This window comes from Paroedura picta, chromosome 1, assembly GCF_049243985.1.
Source record: "Paroedura picta isolate Pp20150507F chromosome 1, Ppicta_v3.0, whole genome shotgun sequence".
NCBI lineage: Eukaryota > Metazoa > Chordata > Lepidosauria > Squamata > Gekkonidae > Paroedura > Paroedura picta.
The window spans coordinates 4,141,242-4,161,753 of NC_135369.1; the positions used below are offsets into that span (position 1 = coordinate 4,141,242).

General features: G+C 47.9%; 1 protein-coding gene across 1 annotated transcript; it reads right to left on the minus strand.

Moving 5' to 3' along the window:
• Positions 1–221: 221 nt before the first annotated feature.
• Positions 222–3,307, minus strand: LOC143818967 (methanethiol oxidase-like). The gene is made up of 4 exons (XM_077300341.1): positions 3,272–3,307; positions 2,420–2,506; positions 964–1,082; positions 222–458 (listed from the first exon to the last, which is right to left on the minus strand). The coding sequence occupies exons 1-4, from the start codon at positions 3,305–3,307 to the stop codon at positions 311–313; spliced, it is 390 nt and encodes a 129-aa protein (XP_077156456.1). The 3' UTR covers positions 222–310.
• Positions 3,308–20,512: the final 17,205 nt, after the last annotated feature.

The following is a 20,512-nucleotide window of genomic DNA, read 5'->3' on the forward strand; positions in this document are numbered from 1 at the left end:
CAGGAAGAAATGGCAGCTTTGGTGTGCGGACTCTATGGTATACCATTGAGTCCAGGGGAAATAAAAGTCCTAGAGTGACATCACATCCCCACTGAGCTTCTTCCCTTCCCCAAACTCCATTTCCCCCATTTTTGGCCTCCAAACTCCATGAATTTCCCAGCCTACAGTAAATAAACCTAAAAAATCTCCCATGCCACCAAGCAGCACAAGGTACATTTTTTTTTAAGCATGAATGGGTAGAGAGAACCCCAAGCCTTCTCCACAGCCTTCTCCCAAAGCTAGCACTGGGACAGGCCTGCATGCTCCACCTCTAGGCCAAGTTATCCAATGGGTAACGCATGTCATGAGCCCGGGCTGGCCCAGAGGGTTCGTTCCCAAAATCCACCAGGAAGTCGTCGTTCACAGTCAGACCCCCCCTTTCTGTGTCCACATAGAGCTGCATCATGACGGAGCCTTCCCTGAAGAAGGAAGGAAACAAAGTCAAGGTGAACAGTCAGTGAACAAAGCAGGCAGAAGGCCAGCCACAGGGATGAGAAGAAGACGAAGAGTTGGTTCTTATATGCCGCTTTCTTCTACCCAAAGGGAACTCAGTGGCTTACAATTGCCTTCCCTTTCCTCTCCCACAACAGACACCCTGTGAGGTGGGCGAGGCTGAGAGAGCCCTGAGATTACTGAAGAAGAAGAAGAGTTGGTTCTTATATGCCACTTTCTTCTACCCAAAGGGAACTCAGTGGCTTACAATTGCCTTCCCTTTCCTCTCCCACAACAGACACCCTGTGAGGTGGGCGAGGCTGAGAGCCCTGAGATTAATGCAGCTTTATCAGTGCTGTGGGGAGCCCAAGGCCACCCAGATGGCTGCATGTGGGGGAGCAGGGAATCAATCCCGGCTCGCCAGATTAGAAGTCCGCACTCCTAACCACTACACCAAGCTGGCTCTCTTGGGGGGGGGGGAAGGTTTCTTACCTGACCATTTCTGGGTAAATCTGCTTGTCCCAAGGAGTGTACAGACCGTTGGTGACATAAAGTCTCTTCTCATCCGAACTGAGCCGAATTGTTGCGGGTCCCCCAAAGATTCTCCTTCCCTAAAATATGGAGGAAACAGGGGGCAGGTTGAAGAGATCTAGAGGGCTAAAAAGAGGAAAGACTGCCTGGTTGTACGTTCAGCTCTGAGAACCTGCTGGAGTTGCCGGGACCGTGAGAATCACTTTTGGAGTAAAAACTTCCTATCAAGGGGGAACCTTCACTGGGATAGCCCAAAGTGGCCCAGTGTTGGAAGCTAACAGGGGCAATTGAGGACCACCAAGGAATACCAGGGTCATGGCACTGAATAATAGGATCATGATACAGAAGCACACACTGGCAAACCACCTCTGGATGCCCCTTACCTTCAGACCCCTGTGGGGCCACCATAAATGAGCTTTGACTTCAGGAGGGGGGATCTCAAAGGAGAGGGATGGGGGACTTCTGAGATCAGAGTTAGTGCTGAAGATCTAAGATCACCAGAAGAGACCCTTTTGACCGACCCAGCCACAAAGTAACTCAACAGGTGGATAAAGGACAGAAGGCCTTTTTGGTGGCAGCCCCACAATTGTTCAACAATCCTTCTAAGGACGTGTGCTTGGTTGCCTCACTCTCATCCTTTGGCAGGCAGGGGAAGACAGTTTATATTATTCTCCAAATTATAATCTGCCCTTCCCCAAAGGATCAGCACACCTCATCACAATTTATAATTTATAATAATAATGTCAGATAAAACAGGTCTGAAAATTAAAGCTAATAATTTGCACTGAAAGACATTTTCTTAATGGCATTTGACTTGTTTCAGTTCTTCTGTCTGTATTTTTCTTGTTTCTCTGCACGTTAAGCTATCCTGAGAGCCTATAATGCCAAAAGGTGGCTCAAAAGATGCATTTAGAAAAGAGTCTCTCAGGACTTGTTAACCACCCCTTCTTCACTTCTGGTAGCCGAGACTCAGCACCTTAAGAACGACAAGGGCGGGCGGGGATATTGTCCACCCACTAGAGATACCCACCTCCTGGTAGGGCCTGGAGCATTCTCAGAAATTAGTTCCATTGGATAATGGACTGCCCCTCACTGGCAGTCTTCAAGCAAAGGTTGGATGCACACTTTTCTTGGATGCTTTAGGATGCTTAGGGCTGATCCTGCGTAGAGCAGGGGGTTGGACTAGATGGCCTGTATGGCCCCTTCCAACTCTATGATTCTATGATTCTATGATTCTAGGATTCTAGGATAAAAGAGCAGCTTTGGAGGTTTGACTCGACAGCATTGTATCACTCTGAGGTTCTTCCCCTCCCTAAATCCCGGCCTCCATCTTTAAACCTCAAGGAACTTCCCAGCTAAGAGTTGGCAACTCGACCACCCAACCTACTCTCTCTCCCTCCGTTTGTGATTTACTCACTTGGATGACGCAAGGATCGGGTTGGGTGTATTCTTCATTGTGGACGGTGACCGGCCCACCATTTACAACGCTGCCTCCCAGAAAGACCTGCATACACACAAAGATACACACACCCCCAGCCCCAAAAGAGAGAGGATAGGTCAGAGGCAAGAGTCAAAGTGTCAGGCGGGCTGCCTGTACAATGGTGTGATTATCTGATTCAGTAGAGCAAATGATTATGAATCTCACTCCCTGGTTCCCTTCATTTTAAAACTGCTGGGAAGTAACCTGGACGTCCAGTGATGCAATATCCAATCGAGTACTGGAGGAAGCAAAGCACTTGCGGAAAAGACAAAGAAATGCCAAAGGAACAGGTGTGAGCAAGAGAAGAAAATGAGAATGCTGAAAAGGGGTTGGATCCAGCAGATCCATTCCACTCGCAGAGGTCTTTTCCCCAGAACGAAAACCCTGCCCAATGCCAGAAGAGTCTTAGGAAAAGGTGTTCAAGGTAGCAAATTACATTGCTGAATTCTGTGAAGGTCCCTTGTCCGGCATCTCCACTTAAGAAAGGACCAACTAGCCAGAGATGTGAACGGCTCTCCCTCATAAGTGGAGAGCAGCTGCCAGTCTGAGTCGACAATACCGACAGTGGTCCATGATGGATGGATCTGATTCAGTAGAGAGCATCTTCCTGTGTTCATGTCATTCAAGTAAACACACAACATGAACTTATAAAGTTGTTTTATACTCAGACCTTATCAGCCTTGTCTGCGGAGTCTGGAAAAGGCTTTCTGGGGTCTCAAGTTGCATCACCCACTGACTGGTCTTTTTAACTGGAGATGCCAGGGATTGAACCTTGGACCTTCTGCGTACCAAGCAGAGGCTCTTCCCTTGACCCACAGCCCCCATCCTCCCAAAGTACCTGTCAAATACTGTGTCAGTGTCAGCATCCCCAGCTATTTCTGCCATTTTTTTCATTCCGGTTTATTCTGCTGTTTGTTAGAGTGTTGATCTAACCTGGCTTTTTTGCCATGATGTAACACAGATGCTTTTGCTTGATACCCCAGTGTTGATTTCTTGCCACTGTTTTAGGCCTCCTTACCCCCTTTCCACATTCCTTTACCCCCTCCCTTTCTTTAGTGGCCTGCAGTTCCCAGACCTTCCTGTCCCTTGATAGCCAAATGCTTATCTCTATATTTTGACTCCTTTGAAGTGGGCCAGGTTTCAGTTCCCAAGGGAGGGGAAGAGCCTGTATATTGTTCATTCTATACTTTATAGTCCTGACTATGCCTTCATTGTTTGCATTTTCTTAATAAATAAACTTAGGTTTACTTATTTAGAAATCAAAGTCTCTCACAGTCAAACCATTGGTCCGTGAGGTTTATTATTGTCTCCTCTGCCCAGCAGCAGGTCTCCGTGGACACAAGCACAGGTGTTTCATGCCACCTGTTGCTGGGAAATGCCAGGGACTGAGCCTTCTGCCTGCCAAGTAGATGCTCTACAACTGAGCCGTGGGATGTAATTTGACTCCAGTGGGATTAAATTCTGATGTGAAACTTATCATGCCTGCCTGCCTTCCTCACCAGAGAGATAAGGACACTTATTTCACTTTTATTTATTACATTTATATACCGCCCTCCCCGGAGGCTCAGGGTGGTTTGAATGAAGAAGCTTACCTGGCCAACCTGCCTGGGGCTGTCAAGGTCGGTGATGTCGTATTGACGGACGTCACCTTGAGTAAAGTTATTCAGGTACAGGAACCGGTTGTCCGAAGAAACAGCAATGCTGGTGATCATGGCTGGGGGAAAAGAAGATTGGAGCCTTGATGCCTCCTCTTTGATTCAAATTGCTAGCAGCTTTTCATTTCAAGGTCAGGAACGGAACCCCCCCCCCTCATGGTGGGATTTTAAGGAAATGAGTGGGGAGGGCAGCCCTCAGCAGGGCTTGTTTTTAAAAATTGAAGATCTAATATTTAAACAAATGAACTGAAAACAGGAACCGGTAGTGCTGACTCTGTGTTCTGAACACAATGCACATGTAGGGCTTCCAACGATGGGTTGAGAAATTCTGGAAGATTTGGGGGTGAGTTTGGGGAAGGGCCTTTTTAGGTCAGGCAGGGGCCTCAGTGAGATATAAAGCCACAGAATCCTCCCCCCCCTTCCCCAGCAGCCATTCCCTCCACATCTCCATAGTCTGGTCTTCAGTTATAATTGCAGATCTCCAGGCCCCATCTGGAGTTTGGCAGCCCTAGAAGGAAGAGAGATGGACAGTAGCATCCCAAGAGGGGCTTCTTACACTCTTTTTTCTTTGTCATGTAGCAACTGTTCCTCCCCCCTTGCCACTGAAATACTGCATTTTAAAGGGAGTTACTATATCCCACGTTGTAACGCTATAGTATTGTCACTTCTATCAATTCTTTCCAAAAGCCAGTCCAAGGCCCAGTGGTGGCACAAGAGGAGGGAAGGATGACAGCAGGGACCTGGGGCCAATGTGGGAATGGGGGCTTGAAAGGCATGCCAGATGGAGCCCATCAAAGCAGGTACAGGAATGATCAGAGCAGATTGGGGGACTGGCTGGAAAGAGGGTGATGGGAGGGCAGCAGCATGTGGAGGGTCTGAAAACTCCCACTTGAGTTGGGAAGGCGAAGCCAAGGGAGATGTATATGGCAAGCTGAGTTTACAACCAAACAATCCCTCATGGCTTGTACAGCAAAGAGACCAAGGCAAGAAAGAGACCAACGCAAGAAAATCTCTGATCTTTGGCCCGTCTCCTCCACTTAGCTGATGAAAGGCTTTGCTAAAACCAGCTGCAGCTTGCAAAGAGCAGGGGTGGAAGGAAGACTCCAAGAACAAGCCCAAATTCAGGACTTTTGACGGACCTGGCATTTCGGGTAATATCCATCCTGACACGCTCAAGGTCGGAATTTGGATCACTTTCTTTACTGCCCAGCTTCCATCTTGCAGAAGGAAATTGAGAACTTAAAAAAAATGGTTGGCATTTCTCACAGGGATGCATATTGCACAACACAGAGTGAGATGGTGCTGAGTGAGAAGGAGGGTTTGAGTTGGAGTTTGGTTCTTGTGACCCTTCTCACACACCAACGGAAATGTTGATCATCACAAGGTGTTGGGAGACAAATGTATTTGGGGCCAGATTGGCCAGAGATTCTGTTTGGGTGCGACATCATCGGGACATGGAACTGGGGTCAATGTGGGTGGGCAGGGAGTTGTGAATTTCTCTGCAGGGTTGGACTAGATCGGGGTAGTCAACCTGTGGTCCTCCAGATGTCCATGGAATACAATTCTCATGAACCCCGGCCAGCAATGCTGGCGGGGGCTCATGGGAATTATAGTTCATGGACATCTGGAGGACCACAGGTTGACTACCCCTGGACTAGATGACCCTGGAGATCCAACTCTATAGTTCTGATTCAATAGTGCCCAGGGAGACCACATTGGGGACCCCTGCTGTATCGGTTGTAGAACCTCTGTTATGGGCTGAAGTTTCTTTAATGATCAGCAGTGAAATCCTCAGTGCTGGGGAACTTGAGGAACTGGGACTGTCCACCTGCACCCTCTCTGCTTCAGGCAGGAGAACTCAGCTGGCCTGTTCTATTGCCCTGCAAGAACTGTTGCCAACCTTCACCTCTGCCTTGAAGAAGTGATGGACGGAGCCCTGGAGAGCACAGGCCACCATTCCGTGATCAGAGTAGGGCTCATTCAGGAACCGGACTTCACTAGGAGCAGAATCTGCCCCTAAATCGATCGACTGGAGAACGGTGCGGTGGGTCCAGTCCCAGACGTTCAGAGCACGGCCATAACGATCTGCAGGTGGGCAGAGAAGGAAACTGGTGAGCAGCTGAATCAACTGGAGGTCGGAGGCTTACGGTTACTGAGATGCAGTTCCGGCCCCATCACAGCCCACAATCCTCCCGGTCCTTGGAAGCAGCTGACCCTCAACAGCCAATCCTTTGCCACGGTTTGCTCCATCACCCATGGCCATCAAGCATAGTGGACAAGACAGGCTGGAAGAAACTGGAAGTTCATCTGGATAAAATGGTTGTAAGATGCAGATTGAGAAGGGAGAGGTTCTCGGGGGGGCAGTGGACGACACAATGAAAAAGCCGACCCAGTGGGCTGCAGTGGTTAAAAGGGGGAAATCTATTTTAGGAAGTATTAGGAAAGGGATTGCAAATAAAGTGGCAGATATTATAATGTTCCTGTCTAGATTGGTGGTGAGTCCTCATTTGCAACAGAGTGCACAGCTCTGGTCACCGTAGCTCTTAAAGGACATCCTAGATCTGGACAAAAGGCAGGGAGGGCGACCAAACCAATAAAGGAGTTGGAACAGATTTCCGGTGAGTAAAGAAGGGTCAGTCTAGTGAATCTGATATTTCTTTGGGGTCCTGCTGCCGTCCTTGGGCAAGGGAGTCCCGCCTGAAGCACTGGGGAGCCCCAGCCAGTCAGAGGAGGTGGTGCTGATCAAGACATTCCTTGAGTGGGAGGAGACAGCATGGGGCAGTGGTCAAAGCACTGGACTAGGATCCAACATAATCCAGTCCAAATCCCCACTCTGAAGCTGGATGACCTTGAGCCAGTGACACATTCTCAGTCTCCCCTGCCTCACAGGGTTGTCGTGTGGGTAAAACAGGGTAGGAGAACGACATAAGCTGATTTGCACTGCAGAGAACGGAAGGCATTGGGCATTGATCTGGGGGTCACTGGAGGTGTAGAAAGGGAAGAGAGTTGAAGGAAATTATGAGAAGCTCTCTTGGATCAGGCCAATGGTCCATCCCGTCACAGAGTGGCCGACAGGAGTCCCCTTCCAGCTCAATGTAAAAATGAAGACCTGCCTTTTCATGTAGGGAGGCCTTACCTTTCCCAAGGTCCGCTTGGTTTAGCCCGTTGACGAAGTAATTCGGTGCCCCCAACTCAGTGCTCACCAGGACATTGTGCTTTGGCTGGTAACAGAAGTCGTAGCCCAAGGAGGCCGCTTGAGAGGGTCTCTCCCAGGTCCCCTTCACCTCAAAGGTCTCTCCGTCCAGAAGGAGGAAGCCACCTGGCGGAAGGACGAGATCCGTGCTCAAGAGCGTGCACCCAATCCTGATTGCCTGGCCATGGGGTGGGGTGAAAAGGCAATCGAAAGGCTCCAAAACCAATTATTTGCCTGTGCGTGGACATTTGCCTAAATAGCAAGGCTGCGGCAGTCAGGGGATTAATCAGAACTTTAAATGGCCTAAATGGCTTCCCAAGCAGCCAAGACCAAAGCCCTCAATAAAATGGGGAGTCCTTTTGAATTAAGGCTGAGTGTTCTGTGCTGTCAGGTTTCCTCCGACTTCTGACGACTCTGTGAATTGATCCCTTCCAATGAGTTCTGTCATCAACAGCCTTCCAGATTGGGAAACCCCTCCCCTGAGCCCCTCCCCTGGGGCTCATCCGGTGGGTACACAAGGCAGGGCCTTCTCAGCCCCACACTTAGGGCACAACATCCCCAGGGAGGGGCACCAGGTCCCCTCTCTTTCAATCTTTAGGTGGCTGCTGAAATGGTGTCCTTTAGGGCTGCATTTGGCAAACTTCAGTTGCCATCCTGAATTGTTCATTTAACGTTGGGTTTTATGTTTTTATTATCTACTTCAGTAGAGCCTGTTATTGGAGCATCTAAATCTGAGCAAACTTAAATGGCCTCCGGGGAATGGTAGAGGACAGGAAGGCCTGGAGGATCATTGTCCAGGGGGTCGCGGTGGGTCAGACACGACCTCGCACCTAACAACAACAACAATCTGAGCATCAGCTGCTCAAGCATCTGTGTTGTTATGTGCGAAGTCGTGTCCGACCCATCGCGACCCCATGGACAATGATCCTCCAGGCCTTCCTGTCCTCTACCATTCCCCGGAGTCCATTTAAGTTTGCACCTACTGCTTCAGTGACTCCATCCAGCCACCTCATTCTCTGTCGTCCCCTTCTTCTTTTGCCCTCGATCGCTCCCAGCATTAGGCTCTTCTCCAGGGAGTCCTTCCTTCTCATGAGGTGGCCAAAATATTTGAGTTTCATCTTCAGGATCTGGCCTTCTAAAGAGCAGTCAGGGCTGATCTCCTCTAGGACTGACCGGTTTGTTCGCCTTGCAGTCCAAGGGACTCGCAAGAGTCTTCTCCAGCACCAGAGTTCAAAAGCCTCAATTCTTTGACGCTCGGCCTTCCTTATGGTCCAACTTTCGCAGCCATACATTGCAACTGGGAAGACCATAGCCTTGACTAAACGCACTTTTGTTGGCAGGGTGATGTCTCTGCTTTTTAGGATGCTGTCTAGATTTGCCATAGCTTTCCTCCCCAGGAGCAAGCGTCTTTTAATTTCTTTGCTGCAGTCCCCATCTGCAGTGATCTTGGAGCCCAGGAAAATAAAAGCATCTGTATCCAGAGATAAATGTATTTATACTTGAGATTACAAGCAACGAGCATCTTTCTCCCTTCCTCTGGTTTAGGCTCACAACGACCCTGTGAGGTAGGATAGGCTGAGAGGGTACACCGGCGCAAGATCACCATCCCTACCTGCCACTCCTCAGTGCCTCTGATAGCCTCGGATAGATCTTCCTTCTCTTTCCCATAGTCCCCTCCACAAGCCCCACAGCCCCCTCACCACAGGGCTGGTTTGTGCTTCTCCAATAAAGACATACCTTGTAGAGACTGGGGTTTTTCGGGTCAGTCCCTGTGTCCACCACATAAATGCGAGAGGAGCCAAAACAGGGAAGGATCAGCCTGTCCCGCTTCTTGGCGGTATCCCGGAAACAGCTGCTGCAGGCGTTCCACCCGGAGCGGTGGAGTTCATCGTTGATGTTCGGCATGGGCAGGCGGTGGAGCACCTGTGGAGCAAGACAGCTAGTTAGCTGTGCTCCAATTCAGGGGTCCCCCGCCCCCCAACCAATTTCCTGTTGCCCCCCAGGTGTTTTTAGAAAGTCGGTAGGGATTTTGTCTCGCAAGGTTTCCGAATGGCCACTAGGGGGCTTTCCGCACAAAGGGCAATGTGGCTAAATCTGTGCGCTATTCAAAAGCGCTGCAGGCAAAAGCGTCAAATCGCAGTAATGCACACAGCCGTTTCTAGTGAAAAAAGGCTCTCCCACTAGCTCTGTTCTCGTAACACACAAGTTTCAGGTCTCGCAGAAATCGCAATAGGGGAGGCGATATTTTCCCGTGCTTCCTCCCACCCCTTAACTGTTGTATTCATGTTTCCCTTTAAGAACTCTTTTTTAAAAACCTGAAAACACCCGTAGCAATGCATATTCGTTCCAGGAGCTGGCACTCCTGGATACAGGATACAGCATTCTCTGCCCCTTTTTTGGGGGGGGGATTTGTGATGCTTCAGACTCTATTTATATCTGGGTAGATTTGTGAGAGGCTGGTAATGGTAACTGGACCCCAAAGAGAGATTTTGTGTAACGAGTGGGCTTAAAAACGGAACACACAGATGCCTGGGTGATTGGGAGAGGGCTGTCCAGAGGCAAATTCCTCATGTGGAAATGGTCTTAATATAACAAATAAATAAATAGATAAATACTAGGATGGTGAGTGTGTCTTCTCAAGACTGCTGGATCTGGAGAACTGGGTTTGATTCCCTGCTCCTCCTCCACATGCAGCCAACTGGAGGAAACTGGGCTAATCCCAGTTCTCTTAGAGCTGTTCTCACAGAGCAGTTTCCTTAGTGCTCTCTCAGCTCCATCTATCTTACAGGGTATCTGTTGTGAGGAGAGGAAGGGAAAGGAGTTTGTAAGCAGCTTTGGGACTCCTTTGGGTATTGAAAAACAGTGTATAACAAGCCAGCTATTCTTCTTCTCTTAGCCTCCAGATACAAATCTGGTTTCTTGCACACGCTAAAACCCTTCAGTGTAGACGTGTTCTAGAGGCCTCTTCTCACTCCCCTAACTCCTTGTAGGCTGACTTATCTTCGCTGTGTGTGTGTGTGTGTGGGGGTAGATTTCCCGCATGCACCCAGAGTGTTGGTTGCTTTGACTGTTTCTTGCACACGTTTTTACATCTCAAAGAGAGATATAACCTTCCCCCCACCCCACATGAAATTACGTTCCCATTGCACCATCTCACTTCTATTCTCCCTCGTGTTTGTGTGCTGAGCTTAAACAGTGTGCGAGAGCATTCGTTTCAGTTTTCATTTTGGGTTTTCAATAAAATCATTGTTTTATTCTAAACTGATCTCTGTGTGAGTTGTTGGAAGGAAAGGGCTTGGCATCCACTCCCATAGTGACCCCTCTTGCAAGCCAAATTCCCCATTCCAACGTAATTTGGGTAAGACACCCCTTCCCTGGGTCGGCTCCAGTTAGCACTTGCATGGGAGACCCCCAAGGAAGGGTCCCTGGGCAGAGGCCGGCAAGGGCAAACCAGCTCTGAACCACTCTTGCTGTAAGGTTTGCTGTAATTTGGTCATGACTTGATGTCACTTTCCTCCACCACGTCTAGAGCCCACATATGATGTTGGCTTTTATGGTTTTGAAGAAGGATCGCTCACATGGGGCAGTCAAGGAAGATTGGCTCCATAATTCCTACAGAACCTCCATGTTCCAAGTGAGGACTTCCAAGAAATGAGGGCAGCTCACACTGACCCCTTCAGATCTGGTTTGAGATTGCCGCAGAGGCATCTAGGAGGTCCTTGCTAAGAACACAGTAGATGCTCTGTCCCAGCAAGGGACAATCTTAGGTTCACGTTTGGTGCTGCCCGGTGGCAAACAACTTCTGGTGAACCCTCGTTATTGTTATTGCTATTGTTATCGTTATCGTTATCGCTATCATTTAATTTATTACCCGCCACTCCCAAGTAGGCTTGTGGCAGGTTACAGATGTCAAGTTACAACCCTATTAAAATGGACAAACAATGCAGTAGACCAACAACCCAAAAGCATGTCGGAAACTCCCCCCCTACCCCCAACCCCTACCCCTACCTCTAGAGGAAGGAGGCCGGACAGACAAAGTAACCAAAGTTGCAGATTAACACCAGGGGGACTCCCATCGATCTTCCCCCACTGGCCCAGCCTCAGCCGTAGACCTGGCGGAAGAGCTCCATTTTGCAGGCCTTGCGGAATGCTGAAAGGGCCCTCAGCTCACCCGGGAGCTCATTCCACCAGGTCTGGGCCAGGACAGAAATGTTCCTGGCCCTGATTCAGGACAGTCATGCTTCTTTGGGGTGCTTCACGGGGTTTCCCTTGGTCGTCTTCCATCCAAATACCAGCCAGGGCCACCCACACTGAATTTCCGAGATCAAATGAGACCAGGCTGGCCTGGGCCACCCAGGTGTGGGCATGTTCATTGCTACCCTCTCTTCCTCCATCCCTGGAACTCAAGGGGAGGAAGGGCAAAGTCAAGCATTCCCCAAGGAAAAGAGTTCTGGCCAGAACCTTGCAATAAGTTGGAGATTCCGGATTCGCGTCCACCGTCGCCAGGTAGTCGGGCTCTTGGCCACGGATGCCGGTGCCGGTTAAGACACAGTTAACATATATGAGTTCCTCTCTGGGGCCTGGGAAAACAAAAGGGACCTTTGGAAGTCAAGCAACGGGGGCAGCTACAGCTTTCTTGAGTCAAGGCCCTCTCTCTCCTCGGAGCAGGATTTGCTTTCAATAAAACATTCGGCTTCTCTAAAAAAATGAGCAAAACTCCAGCAACACCTTGTGGCAGAAGAGGGCAGCTTCAGCTTTGCAAGCCGCTTTCCGTCCTGCCCACAGCAGTAGCTTGCCAGCTAACTTTGGCACCTTGGTAGGAAACCTGGGATGGCACCTGGTTGAGAGGGTTACTCCCTCCCCTTGGGAATGCTTGGGTTTAGGCGGGAGAACTGTATTGATAACTGCTTGCTCTGCTGATATCGAACAGTCTTGACTTCGAATGTTAAAGTGTTCAGATCTACTTCCAATTTAAGCTTTCTTTCTATAGAAGTTTGTTTGTGAGTTCTGTCTGCTCTTGACACACAGCCGTTAAAGTTGTGACACAGCTTGAACAAGAAGTTCAACTGATTTGAGGAAATGAGGGGCTGTGGGCTTTTATGCAAGCACAAGGTGGAAATAGACAGAAAACAATGTGATGGATGTGGATGTGACAAAGTGACCACAAACCACAGCCACAAAAGCGAAATGGAAGTTGGTAGATAAATCCCTACGTCCGCACTTAACCCCGACTGTCAACAATCCCAGCTAACAACCTTTCAAATACTTAAAGAGGGCTATCATGTCCCCTCTCAACCTCCTTTTCTCCAGGCTGAACATTCCCAAGTCCCTCAACCTATCTTCATAGGGCTTGGTCCCTTGGCCCCAGATCTGGGTGAAAATAAGCGAGGGGAAAACAAACAGTGTGGTGGTTGGTGTCTGCTACCAACCGCCTGACCAACGACAGGTTGAGCATCTCAGGCAGACAGATATGATTTAGGAGGCATCACAGAGACTTGGTGGAATGAGTCCCAAGACTGGAATGCAGGATTGGATGGATATGAATTGTTTAAAAAAATACAGAAAAGGTCAGAAATGAGGTAATGTGACACTTTATGTGAAGAGATCCTTGTGTGCCCACAGGTCTTTGTGGGGGGCAGCATGACAAAAGGAGGGGTGGTCACCGTCCTGGAAGATCAAGAGCTGAACTATCAACCTGATCCTTTAATCATCCAGGTGAGTCAATCACAAAGGGAAGGGGAAAGTGTGAGCTGGGTGGGAAGGTTACTAACTCCGACTTTAAAAGTTTCTGAAGATTTTGGGGTGGAGGGTGGGGATTTGGGGAGAGGAGGCACCTCAGCCTCCAAAGCACCATGCCAGTTGGGCAACACTCCCCACCACCCCCCGTCATCGATCCTAAGGAGCTGCCTCAAATGAAGAAGAGGATGGGTCACGAGTCCTTGAAGGCTCCATATTTAGCAAAGATGCTTGTTAGCCAATTTTGTACATTACAGGGACTCAAGGGGGCTTCCACTACAACCCCTCCTCCAATAAAACAAAAAAATATCTAAAACAGCCCACAGGCTGCTGAACTGAAACAAATCAATTGCTAACACAAAAATGTTTCCCCCCTCCCCTCCAAATTATTAGTTTTAACTGTTAGAATGCATTCTGGGCCCAGTGTATCTGGGAGACCGCCTCCCTGCCTCTACCCCCAGAAGAGCTCTATGCTCCCTAAAGAGGCACGTCAGGCCTCAACAAGGGCCAGGGCCCTTTCAGTCCTGGCCCCCACCTGGTGGAACGAGCTCCCCGGAGAGATCAGGGCCCTGCCGGAGCTTCCACAATTCCCCAGGGCCTGCAAAAAGGAGCTCTTGGGGGGGGCGTAGGCAGGGAGGCGGACCCTCAGGTACACTGGGGCCTGACCGCGAATGGCCTTGAAGGTAATTACCAGAACCGTTAGTCTGATCTGGAATTCAACTGGCAACCATTGTAGTTGATGGAGAATGGGCCGGATGTGGGACCTCCACGGTGTTACAGTGAGGATCCTGGCCGCTGCATTTTGAACCAGCTGTAGCTTCCGGGTCAAGGCTAAGGGCAGGCCTGCGTAGAGCGAGTTACAGAAGTCCAGTCTAGAGGTGACTGTCGCATGGATCACTGTGGCTAGGTGTTCCGGGGCCAGGTAGGGCGCTAGTAGTTTGGCTTGGCGGAGATGGTAAAATGCCAGCCGTGCTACCTTTGTGATCTGGGCCTCCATTGTGAGGGAAGCATCCAGGATCACGCCTAGATTCCTGGCGGAGTGAGCCGTAGAGAACTGCACACCATCCAGGGCAGGCAGGCGCGCTTCCTCACATGGGCCCTTCCTACCTAGCCACAGGACCTCCGTCTTTGAAGGATTGAGCTTCAGGCGACTCTGCTTGAGCCATCTTGTCACTGCTTCCAGGCAGCTGGCTAATGCTTCTGGGGGAGAGTCAGGGCGGCCATCCATCAGGAGGAAGAGCTGGGTGTCATCTGCATATTGATGGCAACCCAGCCCAAACTTCCGTACCAGTTGTGCGAGAGGGCGCATGAGGATATTGAATAGGATAGGAGAGAGGACCGCTCCTTGTGGGACTCCACAAGTAAGTTGTCGGCGGTCCGATGTTCTCTCTCCTATTGCAACCCTCTGCCCACAATCCCCGAGGAAGGAGATCAGCCATTGGAGGGCTGTCCCTCGTATTCCGGCATCGATGTGGTGGCGAGCTAGAAGCTCGTGATCGACTGTGTCGAACGCTGCTGAGAGGTCTAGTAATATCCACCTTGTGGACGAAGGTGTAAAGTTGGAACTATTCCCTCTAGCAGGACTTATGAGTATTTCTTAAGAGGTAGATGAAGCGAGGCTGGAAATCTGTGGAACTGATTTTGCTTTCCCTGCCTGTTCCCTGACCAGAGCCAAACACTTTTAAAACTCCTCTTGCAGGTTTTGCTCACTTGAGACCTCCATCCCCAAAATGCATTTCTTCACAGGGATCCAGAAAGATTTTTGGGATGCACACCCCAGCATTTCTGAACCCCTCACTTCCAGCCCAATGCAGTGAGAAGTGGCCCAAAAGACATGTTGATTCATCAAGGAGGAGACATTTAATTCTTGTTCTGGCTTTGATCCAGCACTGAGATCAAATGCCACCAGAAGGAGCAACCTTAATGTAAACAAGGAAGATGCCAGGAATTGCTTTCATCTTTGCCTTTGAAAACCAGTCTTTGGGAAAGCAAATGGGTTCCCTTTTGAGAATCGTTTTCCTGAGTTGACAAAACCTTGGAGAAAAAAAAACTAGTCGTGCTGTGGGATTTTTGCGACTCTTCCTTCGAAACCCAAACCCGTTCTCTCCTCCAGGTCAACTCAAGCCTTGGGTTCTTGTGGTTGCCTGGGATCGTGCCACCTTTTATTAACCCTAATCTCTCCTAATCCCCCCACAGTGTTTGAGATGCCAGCCCCCAGGCGGGTCAAACCCAGAAACAAATTGTTGCGTTGAGGCTCCCAAATTAGCTGTGATAAATGTAAATGGCTGATCTCCTTCCTCCGGGATCGTGGACAGAGGGTTGCAATAGGAGAGAGAACATTAGATCGCCGACAACTTAATTGTGCAGTCCCACAGGGAGCGGTGTTATGGGGAAAAAATGACCCTTGTAATCTTTGGGGTTTTAGCTACACTGAGAGAAATCCGAGTAAAGACCAGGTTAGTAAAACTGTCTCCTTAATCCTGCGTGCATTTCTTTAAATTAAAAAAATAGAAAAGTAAAATGTAGCATAATAAATGAATTTTGCATTTTTATAATAGTTATACTGTTCTCCTTTTACATCCACAAGATTATTTCATTAAGCAAAAAACAAAAACAAAAAACTTGATGTTTATTATTATTGTTGTTGTTGTTGTTATTATTAATATTATTATTATCATCATCATCTGATTTATTTTTAGACAAATTTATGTGTTTGTTAGCCAATTTTATGTTTAGCCGAAAATTCATTTGAATTAATTTCATCCCATTGGTTCTGGTCTGTCCTTCTGGGGCAAGAGAGAACAACTCTGCTCCATCCTCTACATGGCAGGTGGTGTATCACTTAGAATCATAGAATAATAGAGTTGGAAGGGTCCTCATGGGTCATCTAGTCCAACCCCCTGCACTGTGCAGGACATTCACAACCCTCTCGCTCACCCACTGTCACCTGCCACCCCCTTGAACCTTCACAGAATCAGCCTCTCCGTCAGATGGCTCTCCAGCCTCTGTTTAATAATCTCCAAAGAAGGAGAATCCACCACCTCCCGAGGAAGCCTGTTCCACTGAGGAACCTCTCTGACTGTCAGGAACTTCTTCCGGATGGAATTTCTTTTGAATTAATTTCATCCCATTGGTTCTGGTCTGTCCCTCTGGGGCAAGAGAGAACAACTCTGCTCCATCCTCTACAGGGCAGCCTTTTAAATACTTGAAGATGGTTCTCAGATCCCCTCTCAGTCGTCTCCTCTCCAGGCTGAACAGACCAAGCTCCCCCAACCTTTCCTCCTACGTCTTGGTCTCCAAACCCCTCACCATCCTTGTTGCCCTCCTCTGGACACGCTCCAGTTTCTCTACATCTTCGCATGCGATGCCCAAAACTGAACACAGGACTCCAAGGGAGATCTCACCAGAGCGGAGTGGTACCAAAGTGGTATCATCACCACGCGTGACCTGAACGCTATACTTTTTTAAATACAGCCCAAAATCCCATTTGCCTTTTTAGTCACTGAGTCGCACTGCTGACTAATGTTCAATGTCTGGCCTACTAAGACCCTCAGATCCTTTTCATACGTACTACTGCCAAGACAGTCTCACCCATCCTATAGTAATGCATTTGATATTTCCTACCAAATGCAGAACTTTACAGTTCACATGGAGGGCAGGGAGTGGAGTAAAAGCTCAGTCAGGGTCGAGAGCCGGAGAGAGAGTCACAAGCCAAACATGAGTCAAGAACCAGGAACAGAGTTGGAAGCCAAAGCCAAGGGTCAGGAGCTGGGACAAAGTCAGAAGTCAAGCCAATGTCAGCCAGGAGTCAGGCAGGCAGAGCTTTGCCATAGCGGACTGGGACATGGAGCATCCGGGAAGACAGGTGGGGAAACACATGTGTTGCAGCCATGGGGGGCCTTGCCTCAAGGTCCTCTGAAAACACACCAAGGCTGGGTGAAGAAGGCTTCAGGCAGAGGACTACAGCTGAGACTAATCCTTACCAGAGGAAGGGGCTGCAGCTGGACTACATGTAGACTGACAGTGAGCTGACAGCCATTCCAATCTCCTGCCAGCTGTCAGATTCTCACACTATTGCCTTCATTGCCAAGTTCTCAGCTCTATGGTGACTTGTTCCATAGAGGTGATAGTTAGAGCAGTTCCTCGGTGGAAGAGGCTGCTTCAGGTGGCAGTGGGTCCTCCTTCTTTGAAATTTTTGAACCAGAGGCTAGATAGTTATCTGGCAGAAAAGCTGATTCTGTGAACTTAGGCAAATGATGAGTGGGTGGGCAGGGGGGACTGTGCCAGTGCTTGTCTCTTGTGGCCCTTCCTTGCATGCCCAAGGAATTGCTATCTGCCGCTTTGGGATGGTAGATGAATTTCCTCCATACCAGGGTAGTTTCTGGATATTTTTGGTGGCAGGATCATTTGGGCATGAAATTGGGGTTACTGTGGGTGGGCAGGTAGTTTTGAGTTCCTGCATTGTGCAGGGGGTTGGACTAGATGTCCCTGGAGGTGCCTTTCAGCTCTAGGATTCTATATCCCTTTGTCTTCTCAAGGTCTTCTGTTTCAGGAAGAAGTATGAGCACCAACCTCTGCTAGATGGGCGTGGATGGAAAGTAGAGAACCAGATCATCCCTCCATGGATTGTGTTGTCAGCTCTTTCCTTCAGAGCCTGAGTAGCTTTTTATAAATAGGAACCACACCTTCTCTCCGGCTCCCTCCCACATCATTACGCTTTTAAGAGCCCTTTGGGTATGTGTAGATGACCACAAGCATCGCTCTGCTGCCAAACGTACAAGCCCCGACTGCAGGGATGTCTGTTTATCAGCAGACAGTGAAGGGTTCCCAGACAGAGAAGGGATCGGCCACAGAGATGTCCAGAAAAGGTAAGAAAGGGTCCATCCTGCAAAGGATTGGGGATGCAGTGTTTGAGACTGACCTGAACCTTCATCCTGGCCCCTCTTCTTTTCCAAGCTGAACGTTCCCAAGTCCCTCAGCCTTCCCCAGATCCCAGATCATCCTTGGTCCCTCTCCTTTGCACCCTCTCAATTTTGCTCACATCCTTTTTGAAGGGAGGCTTCCAGATCTGTACACAGTACTCCAAGGGCAATCTGACCAGTGCAATACACCGCGGGGCTCAAATCTCATGTTCGACTGTAAGCAAACTCAGCTGCCCTCTGAAACACCTGTTTAAGTTCCTGAACATTTCTAACAAATGATCCTTGCTTTTGGAATGGGTCTTACAAAGCATATGTTAGTACATAAACAGAAAGTATTTTTTATGGCACCTCAAAGATTGACAGATTTATTGTTGCATCAGTGATCACTAATTGCTGAATTAGAAGTTAACAAAATGCTTTGTGCTATTAGCAAGGCCTCTAGCGGTGTTATGGGGAAAAATGACTCATGTAATCTTTGGGGTTTTAGCTACACTTAGAGAAATCCCAGTAAAGACCAGGTTAGTAAAACTGTCTCCTTAATCCTGCATGCATTTTTTTTTAATTTAAAAAATAGAAAAGTAAAATGTAGCATAATAAATGAAATTTGCATTTTTATATTAGTTATACCGTTCTCTTTTTACATCCACAAGATTATTTCATTAAGCAAAAAACAAAACAACAAGTTGATAACCTTTTATATTCTAAATTTGATTCTGATTACACATCCTGATAGGCCTGGAGGATCATTATCTGTGGGGTCGCCATGGATTGGGCACAACTTCGCACCTAAGAACAACAATCTAACAATCTCATGACTTATTCATATCTCCAGAATTGTTTAAAATTCAAAATAGGGTAGCAATAATATAAGGCATTTTCATTGTCATTTTCATAGAATCATAGAATCGTAGAGTTGGAAGGGGCCACACATGCCATCTAGTCCAACCCCCTGCTCTACGCAGGATCAGCCCTAAGCATCCTAAAGCATCTAAGAAAAGTGTGTATCCAACCTTTGCTTGAAGACTGCCAGTGAGGGGGAGCTCACCACCTCCTTAGGCAGCCTATTCCACTGCTGAACTACTCTGACTGTGAAAAACTTTTTCCTGATATCTAGCCTATATCGTTGCACTTGTAGCTTAAACCCATTACTGCGTGTCCTCTCCTCTGCAGCCAACGGAAACAGCATCCTGCCCTCCTCCAAGTGACAACCTTTCAAATACTTAAAGAGGGCTATCATGTCCCCTCTCAGCCTCCTTTTCTCCAGGCTGAACATTCCCAAGTCCCTCAACCTATCTTCATAGGGCTTGGTCCCTTGGCCCCAGATCATCTTCGTCGCTCTCCTCTGTCGCTCTCCTCATTCTAACTCAGTCAAGTTCAGCCTTAGAGCAAAGCCATTTCTCTACCTCCAGCAACAGAAAAGCAAACAGGCAAAAAAATCCCCAACCTATTTTCATTGTTATGTCTGCATCTCATTTGCCAGGTCTTTACATTCCATTCTTCACTCAGATGGATTATGCAGCTGCAAGGGTATCAAACTGTGCTTCTGTAACTATAAAGAGTCTGTTAAATGTCTCATTTACATTCATATTCATTTTTGTACAGGGGTTGCTTTATTCCGGGACAGTAGATACCATGAGCATCCCTGTAATATTATAATAACTAGTGCTGATATTGGGGTAGGTTGTTTCTGCCATCTTGTGGGTTACTATATGTATTGTTTAATGTTTTAACGGGGTTTTTATGGGGTATTTTTTATGGTTTTAGTTATTAAGTGCCTCGAAGCGACAAAAGTTGTGTTTCTTATTCATCGTTATTCATAAGTATTTCTTATTCATCCGTTTCATAAGTATTTGAAGCCGATTCCTAAGTATTCCTAAGTATTCCTTATTCATCGGTTTAGGTGTTTGAAGAACAAACAAATTCCAGACTCCATCAGTCCTTTAATGGCGTCCTAACGTATGTTTGTGAACCGACTCGAAAAGATATATTTTTTAAAGTTAGTTATTTCCCAAAAATAATGTACAAGAATATATATCCAAATTGCTCAGCCTTTTTCAAAGAGTTTAATCTGTACTTGCAAGCATGTATTACAACTCTAGTTAATTAGACCTTGGCTAAAGTTCAAAGATTTACCACAGTTATCTTGGCTCTATAAAATCCAAGTCAAAGTTAGTCATATCATAAGATATTCAATCTGCAGTTCACTCCCTGTCAGTTTTGGCAGCCAGGTTGCACTTGGCTAGATTCCCAAAGATTTAAGGCAGATAATTTTACGTTCAAAGTTTCAGAGAGTTTTCATTTAAAAAAAAATACTTAGATGTAGATTTAGGCAAAATGTAACAAGTTGTAAAGAAATATTTTATTTTTAAATTTATAATTACATTTATATGCCGCTGCTCAGGTGGTCTGAGAGCCATTCTTATATTCTTTTGGGAGTAACAGAAATTTTCTCTCTCTCTCTCTTTCCTTTGTCTCCTTAAATGGCACAGGGGACTGTGGATGCGGATCCGGGCCTGGGTATGCA

Coding starts and splice junctions, on each gene's coding strand:
- LOC143818967 (XM_077300341.1), bottom strand. CDS start 3,307: ATGGGGGCTGTGGGTCAAGGGAAGAGCCTCTGCTTG. Junction 1,083..2,419: donor CCGATCCTTGCGTCATCCAA/GTGAGTAAATCA, acceptor TCCATATTTTAG/GGAAGGAGAATCTTTGGGGG. Junction 459..963: donor ATTTACCCAGAAATGGTCAG/GTAAGAAACCTT, acceptor TTCCTTCTTCAG/GGAAGGCTCCGTCATGATGC.